Genomic DNA, 19831 nt, shown 5'->3' on the forward strand with positions numbered 1-19831 from the left:
ATTATTGTTTTATTTTAAATTCATATCTTTATAACTATATGTCTTTATTTCAAATCACATGTGTTTGAATATACTGTTAGACTTATTTGAGCTTAAGGCTAACACACATAAATAATTAACAAATTAGACAAAAATATTACAAAAGTAAACCATAATTTTTAAATGAAAGACTCTCGGTTATTATTTCATTCTTATTAGTAAAAAAAGATATTGAAAAAAAAATATTTTTTTAAAAATTTTATCTTCAGACTCTTATAACAAAAATATTAAAAAAAAATGCAATAAAAAACACAATAAATTGTCTAATATCTGAATGTACCTTCAATAAAAAAACCTTCATTAGAACTTAACATGCAACTTGCATGTAGTCTTTTTGAAATAATATCTCCTTCTGATGACTTTAAATCTTTAGATTGTGACGCTTTCATTAAATCATTCTTGAAATGATCTATTTCACTTTTAATTTCGAATGTATTAGTTTCTAAGTCTTCTTTTATTAGTTTATCATCAGAAGACTTTGAGTTCTCCTCATATTTTTGAGCAATAACTTCATCAGCTACTATTTTTGGTAATAAATTCTCTTCTGCTAATGGGACATGACACTCTTCTAATGTCTCATCATCACCATCAGGTTCTTGTTGGATACTTCTTGAAGCAGGACTAACCCATTTAAAAGCAGACTTTTCATTATAATACCCATCCACTAAATCATTTACTTGAATCATTGAACAAGGAAGGTCAACGAGTGTTTCTCTTTTTTTTCCTCTAAAAAATTGTTTAATTCTTCTATTGACTATATCCCCAATAGTAGCTATTTTTTCGCTGTCCCAATTAACAGACCTGTATTTAAGATGTTTAATTTTTTTCATCTTTAAGGTAATGTTTGATCCTTTTGTACCTTTTTCTTTATATTCACATCCCATTTTTTGTAATAATTCTAAAAGGAAATTAATAGTAGCTGCCATAGTATTTCTTCTTTCATACTTTACATGGTGTTTACTTTCGGGATTAACTCCTTTTAAATTTTTAGCAACAATAGTCTTAATTTCTTCTTTCATATCAATATTTATGTTTTTCCCATAAATTCTTACTAGATCTAAAAATTGACAGATTTCTGATGATTTTCTTGGAACACTAAATTGCATATTAAATCCTTCATATATTAATAAACATATTAATGCACATTCTTGTTCTGCCTCAAATGACATAGACAATCTTTTTGCTTCTGTTAGTGGTTTACGTTGAAAATTAATGCTTTTTTTAGGAGGTTCCATTGAGTCTTGTCATTTTGAGTTTTAAGGGTTTTCTAATTATTTCGATTCTTTATTTTCCAAAATTCATTGATTTTTTTTTTTTATTTTTTTAATAAGAAATAAAATACTTTAAAATTCTTGGAAATCACTTACTTCTTCCATTCTTGGTTGGTGTGAAGATTCTTCACAAGCACGTTGTACATACGGATGTGCAAAAAATTCACTCCATGATAGTCGTTGATATTCATGGTGAGTAATTAAATGAAGGATCAGATCTTTTAGTTGTTCATCAATAACTACATCTTCTCTAAATTCTACAGGTAATTCATTCATCATTGAACTTTGAAATACTTCAAAATTATCAGTAAAAGGATATTCTTTTGTTGCCATTTGATATAAAATAACACCAAGACTATATAAATCAGATTTTGCTGTATATGGTTTTTGTTTAATGATTTCTGGTGCTTCATAAATTGGAGTTCCAACTATAGTTGCCATTAAGTCATTAATTCCTCTAGAAAATCCATAGTCAGCTATTTTTACTCTTGGCAAAGGACCTGACGTTGATTGTAATAATAAATTAGCTGGTTTAAGGTCTCTATGAATTAACTTTTTCGTAAAGTGAAGGTACCATAAGCCATTACATATTTCTCCAAGAAAATAAATGATTTCATTATTACTTAAAGGAGTTGGTTTATTTTTCATATAAATTTCAAGGTTGCCAGCATCACAATATTCCATAACTAAATAAACATACTTTCCTTCAATGTCTCTACCACCTCGTAATTGTTCAATCATTGAGTGATTCCATTCAAAATAGTCTTTATATTCTACTAAATTAGGATGTTTACATAATCTCATACATGTTGCTTCTCTTTGTAATGACTCTATTTTTTTTGAAATCTCTTTAACAGCAAACTGTGTATGATCAGAATTTTCTGCTAAAAAGACTTGACCATATTGACCATGATCTAATGGACGAAGTGCCTTATAATTTTCTCTTTTTCCTTGGGTTCCATACTTATGATTCATACATGCTACTATATAAGGATGGTTAAGTACTTCTTGAATAGATATTCTTTCATCAGGGTCATATTTTAGCATTTTAGATAATAAGTCAATAGCATCATTATCATTAATATACAAACTAAAATTAACACATGCCTGTACTTGAATAGCAGTGAATGGATCTATTTGAATTAACTCAAATGGACAAAACCCAGTTAATAATTTAAAAATTAATACACCAAATGACCATACGTCTGATTTAGAATGAGTATAATAATTAAAATACTCAGGAGCCGCATAATTAATATCATATAATTCTATTTCTGGTATTATTGAATTTTCTATTTGATCACATAATGCAAAATTTGATAATTTTACTTTTGGAAAAATAGAGGCAGGATCTCTTGATATTAAAATATTTGAAGGACATAGATATAGGTGCTGATGATTAAGCCGTCGATAAATATAATCTAAACCAACAGCAATATCAGAAATAAAAAATTTCTTTTGATCTTCTTGTTGTATTTGATTACCTTGCCAATATTTATCTAATGAAAAGAAATTACAATATTCCATTGAAATCCAATATTCTAAATGACCATTCTATATTATAAATGTTTAATTATAAATTAATTAATCTTAAAATTAAATACTTCTTCAAACTATGTTTGTATAAAATGATGAATAATATTTTATTACATGTGAATTTTCTACAGTTTCCATAAGCTTACAATACACTTCCATTCTTTTATTTTTTTGTATTTCATTTGGATTAATTTTTATTATTTTTAATGCAATTAGTCTTGCAATTCTTTTGATTGGATTGATAATTTGAACAGCCTGATATACTTGTGTTGTAGAGTCTTTATAAATTAATTGTTTGATATGATATTTTTGTACAATATTCTCATCAACTAATGGATATTGAAAAGACATGAAATTAAGATTTTTTTAAAATCATAATTTTAAGTTCTATTTTTTATTCATCTTATTAAAATATAATTATTAATTATAAAAAAAACCTGATTGTGTCATACAAAATCATTGTGAAATGAAAAGCCATTGTTGAATTACTTTAACATGGAGGTTGAGGTGGAAACTCTTCATTCATTGAAATCTGACTTTCATAAAACCCTTTTTTAGCATCATACCCTTCATTTTGTGCATTCATCTTCCAGGATAAATACTTACAGATTAAAATAAAAAATATTAATTAGAAACAAACTTGATGAAAATGTTTTAAGTGTTTTTGAAGTGAAGGACAATAATCTTCAAATCCTAGTCTATCTAATGCATCTATAATGTCTGTTCCTGTAAGAGTATGTTTAGGTTTTACGGATCCTTTTGGTACATCAGCAGCCCTATTGCTTTATTAATGGTATTATTTGTTTTAAAAAAATAACAAACTCAGAAGCTATAAATGATAAAAATTCAGTTGCTACCTCAGTCATATATTCTTGAGCATCTTTAGAAATACGCACCGCAGATCCATTAGGCATTGAAACTGAATTTTTCATTACACGAGTGGTGTTTGCTACTGGTAAAGAAAGAGTGTCAATAGGTTGTGATTTCCATTTGTCTTGTGGAGTATTATGGTCTTGTTGAGGAGTGTCAGAAGCACTAAACATGTGATAGTATTAACAAAGATATATTGCCTTTTAATTGTTTCATTTTTTATGATGATTAATATATGTTATATATAACATTTAATAATCAAAAATTATAAAACCTAATTTGTAATTATAAAAAAACTAATAAAGTATAGTTTTATTGAATCATCTAAAAAACAAGATTGAAAGATGACAGAAAAGGAAGGTGGATTAGATCAAATCCTTGATAATATCGTAGGTAATGAAAAGCTTATCAAAAAACCGGGAAAAACAAAACAAGAAAAAATGCAAGAAAAAGAATTGAAAGAAAAACAAAAACTAAGAAAAATGTTTCTCGAAAAAGAACATAATAATACATGTGTTTTAATTGATGAACATGAAAGAGAGCTTAAAAAAACTGCTATGAAAGGTGTTGTACAATTATTTAATGCTATTGCTGAACATCAACATAAATTAAAAATCGCAGAAATGAAAGATGAAACAGGGTTAAAAGATATTGATGATTTTGTTGATGAAACAGTATCAAAAGATGATTTCTTTAGTAAAATTATTGCACAACAACAAAAAGAGCGAAAAGAAATTCAAGCTCATGCCAGTGAAACTTCAAAGAAAATTTATGAGGGAAGTTCTGTTAAAAAACAAAAACGAATTGATGAAGAGAAAAAAGCTAAAGAACAAAAGAAGATTGAGAAATCAAAAATCAAAAAAGAAAAACGAGCTGAAAGAAATAAAGAAAAGAAAGAAGAAGAAAAATTTGTTTCAGGAACAAAGAAAGATAAGAATGAAAAGAAACCAAAAAAAAATAATAAAAAGTAATTTATCATGAATTGATTTTTTTGATTGACTTAATCCATTTAAGTTAAATAATTTTTATTAATTAAGTAAAGAAACAATAAAAAAAAGAAAAGTTGAAATTTACAGGTTGGAAGGAGGTAATAATAATTTATAAGAATAATGATATAGTCTTATTGAAAAAAAAATTTACTTAGACTTTTGTTTTATTTGTGGAAAACAGAAAGTCATAATAATTAAAATGTTTATTTCAATTTACTATTTATTTTTTTAATAAAGAATAATTTTTTTCTTCTCTTTATTTATTCAACTGAATTACATACCATTTTTTATCATTGAAAGAGCCTCTCTTAATAGATAGAAGTTTCCCCTTAGTTGATTCACTCAGTGACTTCCAGTCAAAGATAAGACCTATTTTTTCCAGTAAATCTATCATTTAAATGAACAATACCATTACTATCAATTAAGAGTATTCAGTCATTGGTATTAGGGTATAAGGCTCTTGTAGTGTTTTTTTTCTTGATTGTTAAGACTTTTCAGACATCATTGGTTTTGGTTTAACTGTTCTTGTATCAATAACAGCAGCATAACCATCTTCACCACTACCAGCTATAGGTTTCCACGTCTGAATATATGATTGTTGTTAGTAATGTTTGTCCAGTGACTCATAAAATAGGAGAATGACAGAGTGTTCTAAGAACCTAGCAAGTGACTACTCTTTCATATGCACAAGCAGAGATAAGAGAATGAATCTTTTTATTAAAGTCAGAAACATTAATTATGCCATTATGAAATTCACTGAGAGCTTTATGGAGTTGTATTATTTCAAAATTAAATATAAACATAATATTTTCATACTCTGAAGAAATGAATTTAAAATCATCATAATTGACTGATAAAGATGAAGCTCTTGTTAATTACCAAGTATTTTTAGTGAGTGTTTAGTGTTTATATCGAATAGAGAAATTATTACATCTAATGAGCCAACAAATATTTTTGACTGTGCATTTAAAGTTTTTCCCCAATTAAGGCTTCATGTTAGTGAGTCAAATTCAGTTTCATATTCTATAAATTTTCTGAACGAATAGAACCTTCATGTAATTTTCTATTTTAGCGGTTAATGTAATAGAGTCTGGATTAGTTAATGAAAAAAATTATTTATATAAAACCTTTAATAGTATAAAAGATTCAGTCAATCCTTGAATAAGAAAATTAGGAATAAATCTATAATCTATTTTTCTTTATATTTATCTTGCACTTATGGTTCTAATTGGTTAATTAAATTACTTCCTTTCTAAATTGGAAAATAATATAATATAGATTGATTTAATTCTAATTTGGTATTAATTGGTAAATTCTTTGATATAAGGTAAAAATGATATTAGTATTGTATAAATATTACTAGGTCTCGTATTTGGACTAATAATTGATAAAACTTTATTAAAATAGATTTTACTTGTGATTTTAAGTGTTTCCGTCTTTCATAGACTTGCTTTTTTTGAACCTTAAAATTATATAATCTTATCTAATCAAGAGCTAAGTTTGTGTAAAGATAGTACTCTCTATTTAATTGTTGATAGATTTATAGTTCATGATGTTAGAGATGTCATTTGATAAAGATGACTAAAATTAAGTTTGCCATCTATTGGAAGATTGGTAGAGCCATTTACGTTATTTAATTGGGTGATAATTGAGACTTTTTCAAATTGGCTATTTTTGATGCTCAAATAGGACAGTGTTGTCATATTATTTATTCATTCAACATAAGTTATAATATTATTACTAACATCAAGGTATTTTAATTTTAATGATTCTTTTCAATAAACACATTACCGTTGAACTTGTTGATGAGGTATTTTTAAATTAAACGCATGTGTATGTTATGACTGATATGACTACTTGATTATGCTTTAATCAGTCATAGTCTTAACTAATTAACCAAATTAAAAGCAATTAAAAAGAAACGTTAGTACTGTCTATAAATTTTTGTATTTCTTCTTTTTCATTCTTCTTTCAGAGATAACTTTTCTTATTATGTAACGTTGAGTAATTGAAGAATAAAACTATTTTATTAAACAAGTTTGAGTATTAAAAGATAACAACAATTTTATATAATTTTCATTTTTCATCAAAACAAGTTTTTGAGCATAAATATTAAAATATTTATTAATAAACACAGTTAATAATATTTGGATATTTAATATGAAGTTATTATAATTTATTTATTTCATTTTAGTGTGTTATCATAATTTCATGTGTAAAACATCAAGTTGTTCGTATTTTGATGTTTATGTTTGTAATGTATTAATGTATTATATTTTTAATTCCAGTTTCTTTAATCTTCTTATTAACTCTTTATGTATTAATTTATTGTTACTATTACTGTGGTTATCTCCACATATTTTAATTATTTATTATGTTTTATTTTTTCCTGCATTTATTTATTTTGTGAGTATAATGCAACTCTATATTCTTATCTTGAAATACAACAATAATATTAATATATAATTTCTTGTCTTTTATATTTTGGTAGTAAATCTAGTGTCTTCTATCATTGAATGAATTATCATTAAATCTGAGCTTCTAGCATGGAAAGAATGGTCACTAACCAGTAAATTTTTAATGTAAGTTATGACATTTCAGTATTATAATACATTTAGGATGATTATTAAAATCAGTTGCATCAAAATCAATGAAAGTTGTAATTAATATATGTTTAAATATTTGTTTACACAGATTGATGTTTTGGTATTTGATTCCTTTTCATTGTATTTTATTATGATGATAGTGTTTATTTATATTTAAGCTGTTGTTAAATAATTATTGAGATTAAAATGAATGAATGATGAGTGATGTAATTAAGATAATAATGAAAATAATTATTATGATTGTTGCTATTCTAATGAGTTTTATATAAAAATTATTATTTATTTTTATATTGTTATTGAGATTTGTTAATGAAAATAAGTTTATCCTATTTCTATTAAGTCTTTTATAATAGCTTTTTTATCTCCTCTGCAACCATCTTTGTCTTATTTTTAGGGATGCATCAAAAATATTTTTGAAATGTACTATAAATCTATTCTTAAAAAAATCTATTTTAAGTTTCCACGTCATCCAATGAGATAGACGAAAACCATTTCGTTAGTTACATAAACTTAAGTTAACTAATCAAGACTTAATGTTCTATGAATTTTCTTAAATATATTTCAGCAACGAATTCAAATAAGTAAAATTCAGACGTATTTAATGATTTTAGTTTCATTAGACTCAAAACAAAAGAAAAGTTGATAAAAAGTTATTTCGTTTGTTCCAAAAACAGAAGTTAAAAAAGTTAAGAATAATAAAGAACATCCCCAAATGATTAGGAAAAATAAGTCATATTGAATAATGTATTTGGACGTGCTTTGACCAAATTGAAAACTCCATATGACTCTAATTTTCTCTGTTTGTATGAGAAACTATTTAAACTCTGAAAATTGAATCTCTAACATTAATGTTCACTGTTCTGTTATTGGTAGTCGTAGCATATGCTACAAATTTCAATACTTGGGTTGCAAATAATAATAAACATTTTACTATTGTTGAATCTCTTAGAAGAAGAGCTATTTTCAATAATAATGCTCGTTTTATTGCTAAATTCAATAAAAACAATTCATTCAAATTATCAGTTGAAGGACCATTTGCTGCAATGACTGAGGCTGAATATAATTCTATGTTAAAACCATTTGTCATTGATGAACAACATGAAGAGATTATTAATGATTCTATGAGAGATGCACCAGAGTCTGTTGATTGGAGAGCTCAAGGGAAAGTTCCAGCCATTAGAGACCAAGCATCATGTGGGTCATGTTATAGTTTTGCTTCTGTTGCTGCTATTGAAGGAAGATTGTTGGTTGCTGGATCAAAGAAATTTACAGTTGAAGATCTTGATCTTTCAGAGCAACAACTTGTTGACTGCTCTGTTTCTGTTGGAAATAAAGGATGTAATGGAGGTTCTCTTCTTTTAAGTTTCAGATATGTTAAATTAAATGGAATAATGCAAGAAAAAGATTATCCATATGTTGCTGCTGAAGAAACTTGTACTTATGATAAAAAGAAAGTTGCTGTTAAAATTACTGGACAAAAATTAGTTAGACCAGGAAGTGAAAAAGCACTTATGCGTGCTGCTGCTGAAGGACCAGTTGCTGCTGCTATTGATGCTTCTGGAGTTAAATTCCAATTATATAAGAGTGGTATATATAATAGTAAAGAATGTTCATCAACTCAGCTTAATCATGGTGTAGCAGTAGTTGGTTATGGTACTCAAAATGGAACTGAATATTGGATTGTTAGAAATTCATGGGGAACTATTTGGGGAGATCAAGGATATGTTTTAATGTCAAGAAATAAGAATAATCAATGTGGTATTGCTTCAGGAGCTGCTTATCCAGTTGGGGTTGCTGATGCTTAAGAGATTTTGATTTAAACTTTTAGTTTATATTTTTTATATATAAATATTCATCTGTCATATCTTTTTTCATTTTAATATTCATTTACTAATAAATAAAAATTAAATGAAATTTTTGAAATTGTTAAATTACAAAGATATATTTTGAAGTAATTCTAAATATCCTTTTTTTATTGTAATTATACCATTTTCTGATGGAAGAGAAATTATTTTTTTATTAATTGCAGATCCTATACGAGAAATAGATTCTTGGTCAAACATCAACTTGTTTTTATTAAATACTTTATAAGCGATATCAATCTTACACATTCCTTTCTTTCCAGTAGTTGTTCTTGTTTGGAAAAAATATCCAAATTCAGATAGAAGATCCATTATTAAATGGAGAGTTTCAGTAATTTTGTAATTTTCTGATCTTCTTTGTGCAGTTTTTCGAGAAACTCCTTGAGATAATTCTTCTTTTAATCTTTCATTAATTCTATTATTAACCCAGTCATTAACTGCAACACAATCATCTGTTCCTCTTTGGATTTCTAAAATTCTAAGGAAAGGAAGAGTAACAACACACCTTTTATTTGGACAAATTAATTTAATAGTAAATTCTTGAGAAAGAAGAGCCAAAAAGAGACTCTCTTGTTCACTTTGATAATCTCGATTTTCTTTAAATGAATAGCAACATTTGTATTCTGAAGTTTTTTTGTGAGTCTCTCTTCTATAGTGGATCATATTCATCTGGTTGATGACTTTCATTTGGTTTGGTTGATAAAATTTATAAGATTTGATCTAGTCATTTCTCTTTCATTTTCAGATAGTCCTAACATATATTGAAACGAAAGTTAATGATAAGATATGATTTGTGTTTAGTTTATTTTAATTGTTTATGCTTATTCTTATGAAACAATGCCTTTTCTGATTATTTTCATTCAAACCCCTATCTTTATTGTTTCACTCCTCTGTAAACCACCATCCCTATAAAAATATAATGGTATTTGTGATGACGTGCTATCATTCAAAAATGTTAGCCTATATTTATTCTTCTTCGTTATGGTAGTTTGTCCCCAGCAAAAATAGTATGACTTTACTCATTTCAAAGCAAAGTGAAAATCTAACGTCCACAAAAAGTTATATCTTTTTTAAAAGCCAAAAACAAAAGAGAGTTTATTTTTTAATAAAAATAACAATTGATAAATTAACATTTAAGGATCTACTTCCGGTTGAGGTAATATTTATCCGCCTATTTGACATTTCCTAAATTTTTGTTAAAGATATGATTCGCTCTAATTTTTTTTTTTAGAATAACATAATATAATTTTAATTCAAAAATGTTATTAATTACAAAAGATAAATCAATAACTCAGAGTATAAGAAAAAAAAAGGAATGAGGAATAGAGAAATAATAATATCAAAAAAAAAAAGTAAACTAAAAAATATATTTAACTTTTTATTAATGAACAAAGCATGGGATTTTTTGCAAAAAAAAATACCCTTTTTAAGAAAAAAACCTGAACAACCTCGGACAATTATTATTCCTATTACTAAACAAAATAAAAAGTTCTGCTCTAATAAAGTTGAAAATAATAGATATACTTATTTGAACTATATTCCTAAATGTCTATTTAATCAATTCAAATATTTCTACAACCTTTATTTCCTTATAACTGCATTATCTCAATTTGTTCCAATTCTTCAAGTTGGATATCGTTTTACTTATACAATGCCATTAGCTTTTGTTGTAATTCTTGCAATGGCAAAAGATGCATATGACGATATTCGTATTAGAATAAGAGACAAAGTTTGTTTTTGTTAATTAAATTCATAATAATTGTATAAAACATTTTGTCATTTCATCTTATTTATTAGCAAACAAATTCTCAACCATTCACTCAATTAATTGGAGGTGAACCTAAAGAAATTCAATCAAAAGACATTGTTGTTGGAAATATTCTTAAATTAAAGAAAGATGAAAGGGTACCAGCAGATTGCTTAATTTTAAGATCAACAGAAGAAAGTGGATCAATTTTCATTAGAACTGATCAATTAGATGGTGAAACTGATTGGAAATTAAGACGTGCCATTGGAGAAACACAAAAAATGGATATTCAAACAATTTGTAATTCTCAATTTGAACTTAATGTGGAAGCACCTCATGCTGACGTTTATTCTTTTCAAGGAACAATTAGAATTAATGAAGATCCTAAAATATATTCATTAAATGTTGAAAACACTGCATGGGCTAATACTATTGTTGCAAGTGATGAGATGTGTGCATTAGTTATTTATACAGGAAATGATACAAGACTAGCACGAAATAGAAAACAAAGTGGAAATGTTAAACGAGGAAAAACAGAAGATGAAGTTAATTTTCTTAGTAAAATCTTGTTTTGTAGTTTAATGGGACTATCAATATTAATGATCATGCCAGATTTAGTCCAACATCCTAATTGGTTTATCTTAGTATCATTAACAAGATTTATGATTTTATTTTCATCTATTATTCCTATTTCAATGAGAGTTAACTTAGATATAGCTAAGATGGTATATGCATTTTTTATTAATAGAGATAAAGACATTGCTGGTGCTGAAGTTAGAAATTCTACATTACCAGAAGAATTAGGTAGAGTTGATTTTGTATTATCTGATAAAACTGGAACATTAACTAAAAATGAAATGACTTTCCAAGTATTATGTATGCAAAGTGAAACTATTCGTTCAACAAACTTTGATGATATTAAAGATGACATTAGAGAATGTCTTCAAAGTAATGAAGAAAAAGTTTTATTTAAAAAGAAGAAAAATCCAAAATTTATTATGAGATGTGTTCAAGCAATGGCTCTTTGTCATAATGTTACTCCATCCTTTAATGAAAATGGTGAAAAATATTATCAAGCAAGTAGTCCAGATGAAGTTGCACTTGTCAAATTTGCAGAAAGTGTAGGAGTTGTCTTAGAAGAGCGAACCTTTAAGAAAATTGTATTAAACATGCCTATGATTGGAAATGTAGAATATGAAATATTAAATGTTTTTCCATTTAGTTCAAGTACAAAAAGAATGGGAATTATTGTACGTAATAATAAAGATAATGAAATTTATTTATTAATGAAAGGTGCTGATAATGTTATGGCAAAAATTATCAAAGACAATGAATGGTTAAGTGAAGAGTGTAATAACTTGGCACGTGAAGGATTGAGAACATTAGTATTTGGATCAAGAAAAATGAGTCAAGAAGAATATCAAGAATTTAATGAACGATATGACTATGCTAATACACTAATGACTGGAAGAGAAGAAGAAGTATTAAAGGTACAAGAAAGTATTGAACATGGATTAAATGCAATGTGTATTACTGGTGTAGAAGATGAACTACAAGAAGATGTTCAAAAAACACTTGAAATGTTGAAACAAGCAAATGTTAGAGTATGGATGCTTACTGGTGATAAAGTTGAGACTGCTACTTGCATTGCTAAATCTACTAAATTAGTTGATATTGATCAAGAAATTATACAGTTTTTTGCCAATAATATTGATGAAGCAACAAGTTTAATTTTTAATAATGAAGGATCAATTGGAACAAAGGCATTAATTGTTGATGGAAATACTTTATCTTTAATGTTAAAAGAAATGAGTAAAGAATTTATTCAATTTGCATTAAAAGCACAAGCTGTTGTTTGTTGTAGATGTTTACCATCACAAAAAGCAGATATTGTTAGATTAGTAAAGTCATCAGGACTTACAACATGTGCTATTGGTGATGGAGGTAATGATGTAAGTATGATTCAAGAAGCTGATGTTGGATTAGGAATTGAAGGTAAAGAAGGTAAACAAGCATCAATGGCAGCAGATTTTAGTATTAAACAATTTAGTCATATGTTAAAATTATTGTTATGGCATGGAAGAAATTCATATATTAGAACAAGTGACTTAGCATTATTTATTATGCATCGAGGAATGATTATTTCGATTATGCAAGCAGTATTTTCAATGGTATTTTATTTCACACCAATTACTTTATTTACTGGTATTTTACTTGTTGGATATTCTACTTTTTATACTATGGCTCCAGTATTTTCATTAGTATTAGATGAACGAATTTCATTAAAAGATATTATGCAATTCCCAGTATTATATGTTGAAATGCAAAAAGGTCAAAATTTATCATTTAAAACATTTTCAGCATGGATGTTTATTAGTATATTACAAGGATCAGTTATTATGATGTTAGCAATGATATTATTTGATTCAAGCTTTGTCCATATAGTATCTATCTCATTTACTGTATTAATCTTGATTGAACTATTAAATATTGGATTTACTATTCGACGATGGAATTGGATTATTTTTGCTTCAGAAGCATCATCTGTATTAATGTATCTTATTTCTATTATTGTTTTAAGACCAACTTTTGAACCATCATTTGTATTCAGTCTTGGATTTTGGTGGAGAGTTGCAGTAATTACGTTGATAAATTCATTCCCATTCATTTTGAAATTTATTTATGAATTATTAAATCCACCAAAACACATGACTGTAGGGCATAAAAAGTTCCCTATTTCATTTGACTTGACATGTTGTTGTAATTGTCATAATATTCGAAACAAAAACAAGTACCAAGATATCAATTTTTCTGAAATTTATGATAAAACAGAAACTAATGACGATAGTACTAAAGCATTAATTGATCATTTAAACTAAGTTAATAAAAAAGAATTTATTTCCTTTGTTTAGGTTTTTTCATTTTTTACTAGTTTAATTGTGAATAATAATTTGTAAAATATAATGGAATATAATCTAACTTATCATATGTTGCAAATGAACATATGAAAGAATCTAATTTAAAACAATATAAATAAAGTGAAAGTGATTTGTAATTAATGACTGAATTGAAACTTGTTAATGGTACTGAATTTGTATTTGAGTTAATACAAGGAATGTGATGGTTTAAATTTATAGAAAATGAAGTAATAACATCCCCTAGTCCAATTCCTAATAATTTAACTAATGCTTCTTTAGAACTCCATATAGTCCCAAATAATTGAATTTTATCATTTAATTCAATTATCGAATCAAGTTTTTCTTTTTCATCTTCATTTAAGAATGAAGACATTGACTCTAAAACTCTAGTAAAAGGAATTTTAGTAAAAGTGTTATTAAAACCAAATCTTTTTAAATTGACTATATCAATACCAACTTCTTTTGGTCCTTCAATAAATGCAATACATTCATCATGACTCCAATTATAATGGATATTTTTATTAACAATATCGTATTTTCCATATTCATTACATTTATTATCATTGTGTGAAAGGTTGTATCTCTCAAAAAATTCTTTTCTCATTCTTCTCACAAGACAATACTCTACAGCAGATGGTATCTCATAACTCTTTAATAACATTCCACATGAATCATATCCAATAAAATGACTCATTCTTTTGAACTCTTCATTTGTTAAATTTTTAATTAATGAGTTAAATTGAATTTGATTTAAACAACAAGGAAATTGTATATAAATTGAATAATCCATTATTAATTAAAAATTTTTGAGTTCATTTTGAGTTAAAAGAAATAACAAAAGTTATGAATAAATTCAATTAACATGTGCTTTCTGAGGTTTTGTTTTTAGGGATTGATAAGAAACAAAAATTAAGAAGAAAGTAAACACTAGAAATAAGACTGAAATAAAAGTATCTATGCCAAACATCGATATTACATTTTTTCCAACTGTTTCAAAACAATTTTGTTTCATCAATAACCCAATATCAGAAATACAATTTTGTCTTATACTCTTCCATCCACAACAATTAAATTGTTCTTCAATTACTTGAAGATCATATTCTTCTATTTTATCTACTTTTAATACTGTGTAATCAATACCACACATAATAGCTTGAACTGTTAACATTATGGAAATTAAAACAAATAATGATAATGATATTATTCCTGCAATTATATTCTTCTTTGCTAATGAAATAATTGTTGACACTGATGCTAAACACATTGAAATACCAATTAATATCATTAAAATTCCAATAGATAAAGGATGATGTACTGCTGGTGATAAATTATATCCAGTGTTATACCTAGTTAATCCTAATAATGCTACCATTGCTCCACAAATCTACAGAATAAATAAAAAAGCAAATAGAAAGGATTAATGACAAACAAAATATAGAAAAAATATTAAAAGGAAACATAAGGTATTAGAAGTGTTCATTTGGGTTTAAAAAGAGAAAAACTATTTTTTTTTTATTTTTTGATATGTTTAAGATTTATTTATTAATGACAATGAGATAAATTAAATATTTATAGTACATTTATTATTATTTATTGAAAAAATATATTTAACAAAATATCAAGATATATAATCTTAATAAACAGACCCTTTGGAATGGATTCTATTACATCAAATGATTTTATAAATAATATCAAAGAACAAGTTAAAGAATTTGATTATAAACAATACCAAATGTATATTGGAATCACTGGATTTATTGTTATTACCACTATTCTTCTTTTAATTCTTAGAAAGTATTTGTTTGTTTTAATTATCTCTCTTGTTTAATAACTTCAAACAAAACAATATTTAACTTCTTTTTAGGAAAAGAAGATATGAGACTCAACAATGGATTAACCAAACTATCTACTCAAGACAACCATCATTTGTATCTTTAAGTGGTTCAATTGCCTCAAATAAACAACCCATAAATGGAGAAAGACAAGTCTCAATTTGTTCAAATGGCCTTATTCCATCAGAATCACTTCCTCAAGTATATTCTAGAGTAGAAAGAGAAGAAAATGATTTTAACAGTGGAGTTGTTGCATTTGAAAAAAAAATAGAAGAGGCTAAACAAAATGACTCAATTATTCAACAGTCTTTATTGCATCAATCAGAACTCGAGCATTCATCTCATCTTTCTCAAAGATCTAGTCTTCATAACGCTAATTAATTTATTATTTGAATTAAATGTGATATATTACATTTTCTTAGTAAAAATGTAAAATCAAAAAACTTAGAAAAAGAATAAAATAAATCAGTAAATGATTGGATTATTGATTTGTTTCTCTGTGGTTAATGCATTCAAGACTGATGTATATTATTCTATTTCAAGTGAAGAACCTGTTGAATGGAATAAAAGAGGAACAATTGAATGCAATAATTATCAATGCACATTTGAAAATGAACAAAATTTAGAATTTACAAAGGTTAGTTTTTTATTCTTTTATCATTTAGTTATGTTTAATCAATTAGAATAATGAGTTATGGTATTATATAAAAGTAGATAATACTTTCACTTCAGTCCCAATAAACAGTGTATCATCTCAAATGACCGATTCAATTCAACTTTCATTGTCTGGTGATTCAGTTGAAAATATTTATTATAGTGTTAATGGTCGATCTTCAACATTAAAAACATCTGCATCACTACTACGTTCATCTGAATTCCCCAAAACTCGCCCTGAAAAAAGGCCACCACCAGAAGAAGAAAAAGGTTTCTTCGCCAAGTATTGGGTGTGGATTTTAATTGGGGTTGTTGCTCTTTATTTCTTCTCGGGATAAATAACAAAAAAAAATTTGTTATTTTATTAGTTTTTTTTTTGTTTTATAACCAAGTATCATATACTCATTCGTTCGTTAGTTTTTAATTAATCTTGACGGTACAACCGTTAAGGGGTATTTCAGTTGTACACGTTTCAACACGGAGTAGAGTTCAAAATAACTCCAAGAAGAACATCTGATATGTTCAAACAAATAACCATTATAAAGAAGAATTCGTGTAGATTCTGAAAACTATTGAGATAAGAATAAAATTGAATTTTTATAAGTATTAAAAATAAAATTAACTCAAATAGCGTTAGACATAATGTTGAAAGGAAAAAGTAAAAAGAATAGAGTTACATTCAAAACTTATGAAAATTTAAAAAAAACCAGTAACTGAATAAATTTTTGTTTTGAATAGAGTATCCTTCACATTTTTTTAAACTACATTACATTTCTTGTGGAATTTTAATAACCAAAAAATTAGGGAGTTGTTGCTAAACTTTGATGGAACTTTTTATCACTTATATATTTTTACGCAGGTTAACAATTTTTTCTGTATTAATATTTTATAAGAATAAAGAAGAACTTAGATATTAACGAATTACTTATGGAACATACAAACATCAAACAACAAAAAACTCATTCAAAAGTAATACATCCTTGGAAAAAAACTGAAGACCAACAATTACTTGAAGCTATTCAGAAATATGGAGAAGCTGATTGGAATAAAATTAAAGATGAAGTACCAACGAGAACAAAAAAACAATGTAAAGAGAGATATTTCAATCATTTATGTTCTCGAGTAATAAAAGATAAATGGACAAAAGAAGAAGATAGTCTTATTCTTAATAAAATTAATGAATATGGACATCATTGGACATTAATTAGTCAATTTATTCCAGGAAGAGCACCTAATTCTATTAAAAATAGATTTTATTCTCATTTATCTAAGATAAGAAATAAATATTTTAATAATACTAATGCATCAAATGCATTAATACTTGATTCTGAAACAAATCTTATTCAAAGTGCATTTATTCCTGCTTCATCTCATTCTTATACCGTTATTAATGTAAATTCTTTTTATTAATAAAATGATTCTTTTAATAAAAGATGTTTTTTTAATTAAACTTAAAAATTAAAACTTAAAATAAAACGAAGAAAAGATTTAAATCTAATGCTTTTGTTACGTTTCATTCTTCTGATTCTTCGATGCAGTTCTAAAATGAATGATCTTTGTGATGAAAACCAAAAGTGTACTTTTGTAGAAAATCGTTATTATTTTCAATGCGAAAATGAAAATATTACTATTCTTCAGAAAATAATCTCTTTTGATAAAGTTCACAATGGACTTTGTGATTGTGAAGATGGTAGTGATGAAAATGAAAATTTTTGCACATCAAAAATACAAGAGGCTCTTGAATTAAAATTAAAAGAATTAAAAGAAAAAAGAAAAAGTAATGAGACAATATCAGCTCAACGAGATAAATGGACTATTGATGGGAAAGAAGAAGCTCTTAAAGGAATTAAATTATTAAATTCTATTAGTGAAGAACTAAACAAATTAAAAAATACGGATAATTACCTTGAAAAATTGAGACAAGAACGGTTGATTTATTTATTAAATCAAACAGAATCAAATGAAGAAAAAAAGAAAATTAAAAAAGCACAAAATTACTTTGTTCATGATGTTATACCATTTGGTATTGAAGAAAAGATTAAAAATATTTTAAGACCAATCTTTCATTTTATTAATGACTTAAATCCTGAAGCAATAAATGACCAAACTTATTGTTCTATTCGTTATAAACTAGGTAAAGTAAGGTCACTTATTAAAGAAAAAGAACAACAAATTTCTCAAAGATTTGCTTATAATTCTGCTATTATTAGTGGTGACTATTGTGTTTTTGCATTAAATAATATTTGTTTAAAGTATCAAGATTATGAACTATGCCTTGGAAAAAACTTTACAAAGAATAATCAACTCATTGGAACATACAAAGGACATTTAGGACATTCCAATATTTACATAGGTTATTCACATGGCTATGAAGTTCGAAGTAAATTGACTGTACTTTGTGGAAAGGAAAACAGAGTTAGTATCATTAATTCCATTAATTTATCTTCAATTAATGTATTTATAGAATCACCTTGTGGATGTTCAGATACAATACTATTCAAAGAGATTGACGACCAAATAAAATCAATTGAAACAATCATCAAACAACGGACAAAAAATTCACTTGAGTTAAAAGATGAAAATCATAAGAATAGTCGAAAGAAGGATGAAGAGACTATTTGAATTATTTGTTATTTTAATTGCAGTTTGATTAACCTTTGTTGTTTGACTTTTTAATGTAGAGTTTTCACAAACAAAACTACAAGCCTCATGAACAGTTTGTAATCTATCTTCAACATTTTCATACATTGTTCTCCAATGATGATTACTTGCAAGACACAAACATTTCTCTATTTCAGTTTTTGGTTTATCACAAAACTCTTCGTCTTCAACAACCTTTTCTTTGCATAACACACACTGAGCAGTTTTTGAAGAAGGACAGTTTGTTACATTAAAATCATATTGGACTGGTTTCCTAATATATTCAATGTTAATTTTAACATCCATCATTTTATTGGTGAGGTCTTTAGCAAATTTATTTGCTTGTTTTCTAATTCTTGTTCGTTCACTTGCCTCACTAAGAGTAAACAATAAAACAAAAAGGAAATACAAAATCATATTATGATTTTTAAGATTTTGTTTTTAAGATGTAATATTTTTTTTTGTTTTTAAGATGTAATATTTTTTTTTGTTTTTTAAAATTTTTCAATTACTTTTTTATTTTATGTAATAACTTTTCTCATCAAAGTTTTGACTTTTCATATAATGAAATGGAAAGACATTCAATAAATTAGGAGAATATAATACTTAATCCTTTATAAACAATAAAGAAAGATAGTATTGATGAAGAGATTTACTGATGAAGAAGAATATGAAATGTTTTCTATTAAACTAAAGCATGTCAAATGTAATGATAAAAGTCAACCATTAATTGAAGAAGGAATAACAATAAAGAAGAGAGAGGAAGATATTTTTGCATTTATCCCATTCCAACATTATTTCTTAAAGCATGTTACAACTCATGATAAAAGTAAACCACAAATACCAACTCATCTAAAGAAATTATTA

At 26.2% G+C, this 19831-nt stretch overlaps 13 protein-coding genes across 13 annotated transcripts; 7 read left to right on the plus strand and 6 right to left on the minus strand.

Annotated features, from left to right (window-relative positions):
• Positions 1 to 302: 302 nt before the first annotated feature.
• ENU1_172190 (hypothetical protein) lies at positions 303 to 1274 on the minus strand (the record flags this gene model as incomplete). The annotated part of the gene is made up of 1 exon (XM_008861178.1): positions 303 to 1274. One exon carries the CDS (start codon positions 1272 to 1274, stop codon positions 303 to 305), a length of 972 nt encoding a protein of 323 aa, XP_008859400.1.
• Positions 1275 to 1382: 108 nt separating this feature from the next.
• Positions 1383 to 3197, minus strand: ENU1_172200 (protein kinase domain containing protein; the record flags this gene model as incomplete). Its single annotated transcript, XM_008861179.1, has 2 exons — positions 1383 to 2864; positions 2925 to 3197. The coding sequence occupies 2 exons, from the start codon at positions 3195 to 3197 to the stop codon at positions 1383 to 1385; spliced, it is 1755 nt and encodes a 584-aa protein (XP_008859401.1).
• Positions 3198 to 4060: 863 nt separating this feature from the next.
• On the plus strand, positions 4061 to 4687 carry ENU1_172210 (hypothetical protein; the record flags this gene model as incomplete). The annotated part of the gene is made up of 1 exon (XM_008861180.1): positions 4061 to 4687. One exon carries the CDS (start codon positions 4061 to 4063, stop codon positions 4685 to 4687), a length of 627 nt encoding a protein of 208 aa, XP_008859402.1.
• A 3472-nt stretch (positions 4688 to 8159) lies between these two features.
• ENU1_172220 (cysteine proteinase, putative) lies at positions 8160 to 9116 on the plus strand (the record flags this gene model as incomplete). Its single annotated transcript, XM_008861181.1, has 1 exon — positions 8160 to 9116. One exon carries the CDS (start codon positions 8160 to 8162, stop codon positions 9114 to 9116), a length of 957 nt encoding a protein of 318 aa, XP_008859403.1.
• Positions 9117 to 9242: 126 nt separating this feature from the next.
• Positions 9243 to 9860, minus strand: ENU1_172230 (hypothetical protein; the record flags this gene model as incomplete). The annotated part of the gene is made up of 1 exon (XM_008861182.1): positions 9243 to 9860. One exon carries the CDS (start codon positions 9858 to 9860, stop codon positions 9243 to 9245), a length of 618 nt encoding a protein of 205 aa, XP_008859404.1.
• Positions 9861 to 10557: 697 nt separating this feature from the next.
• Positions 10558 to 13799, plus strand: ENU1_172240 (phospholipid-transporting P-type ATPase, putative; the record flags this gene model as incomplete). The annotated part of the gene is made up of 2 exons (XM_008861183.1): positions 10558 to 10902; positions 10971 to 13799. 2 exons carry the CDS (start codon positions 10558 to 10560, stop codon positions 13797 to 13799), a joined length of 3174 nt encoding a protein of 1057 aa, XP_008859405.1.
• A 49-nt stretch (positions 13800 to 13848) lies between these two features.
• ENU1_172250 (4'-phosphopantetheinyl transferase superfamily protein) lies at positions 13849 to 14628 on the minus strand (the record flags this gene model as incomplete). Its single annotated transcript, XM_008861184.1, has 1 exon — positions 13849 to 14628. The coding sequence occupies one exon, from the start codon at positions 14626 to 14628 to the stop codon at positions 13849 to 13851; it is 780 nt and encodes a 259-aa protein (XP_008859406.1).
• Positions 14629 to 14691: 63 nt separating this feature from the next.
• Positions 14692 to 15210, minus strand: ENU1_172260 (hypothetical protein; the record flags this gene model as incomplete). The annotated part of the gene is made up of 1 exon (XM_008861185.1): positions 14692 to 15210. One exon carries the CDS (start codon positions 15208 to 15210, stop codon positions 14692 to 14694), a length of 519 nt encoding a protein of 172 aa, XP_008859407.1.
• A 282-nt stretch (positions 15211 to 15492) lies between these two features.
• Positions 15493 to 16051, plus strand: ENU1_172270 (hypothetical protein; the record flags this gene model as incomplete). Its single annotated transcript, XM_008861186.1, has 2 exons — positions 15493 to 15638; positions 15703 to 16051. 2 exons carry the CDS (start codon positions 15493 to 15495, stop codon positions 16049 to 16051), a joined length of 495 nt encoding a protein of 164 aa, XP_008859408.1.
• Positions 16052 to 16142: 91 nt separating this feature from the next.
• Positions 16143 to 16358, plus strand: ENU1_172280 (hypothetical protein; the record flags this gene model as incomplete). The annotated part of the gene is made up of 1 exon (XM_008861187.1): positions 16143 to 16358. One exon carries the CDS (start codon positions 16143 to 16145, stop codon positions 16356 to 16358), a length of 216 nt encoding a protein of 71 aa, XP_008859409.1.
• Positions 16359 to 17251: 893 nt separating this feature from the next.
• ENU1_172290 (myb family DNA-binding domain containing protein) lies at positions 17252 to 17734 on the plus strand (the record flags this gene model as incomplete). Its single annotated transcript, XM_008861188.1, has 1 exon — positions 17252 to 17734. The coding sequence occupies one exon, from the start codon at positions 17252 to 17254 to the stop codon at positions 17732 to 17734; it is 483 nt and encodes a 160-aa protein (XP_008859410.1).
• A 135-nt stretch (positions 17735 to 17869) lies between these two features.
• Positions 17870 to 18946, plus strand: ENU1_172300 (hypothetical protein; the record flags this gene model as incomplete). The annotated part of the gene is made up of 1 exon (XM_008861189.1): positions 17870 to 18946. The coding sequence occupies one exon, from the start codon at positions 17870 to 17872 to the stop codon at positions 18944 to 18946; it is 1077 nt and encodes a 358-aa protein (XP_008859411.1).
• Positions 18947 to 18974: 28 nt separating this feature from the next.
• Positions 18975 to 19381, minus strand: ENU1_172310 (hypothetical protein; the record flags this gene model as incomplete). The annotated part of the gene is made up of 2 exons (XM_008861190.1): positions 18975 to 18992; positions 19061 to 19381. 2 exons carry the CDS (start codon positions 19379 to 19381, stop codon positions 18975 to 18977), a joined length of 339 nt encoding a protein of 112 aa, XP_008859412.1.
• Positions 19382 to 19831: the final 450 nt, after the last annotated feature.

This window comes from Entamoeba nuttalli (genome assembly GCF_000257125.1).
Source record: "Entamoeba nuttalli P19 unplaced genomic scaffold asmbl_7563, whole genome shotgun sequence".
In the NCBI taxonomy this organism is placed as follows: Eukaryota; Evosea; order Mastigamoebida; family Endamoebidae; genus Entamoeba; species Entamoeba nuttalli.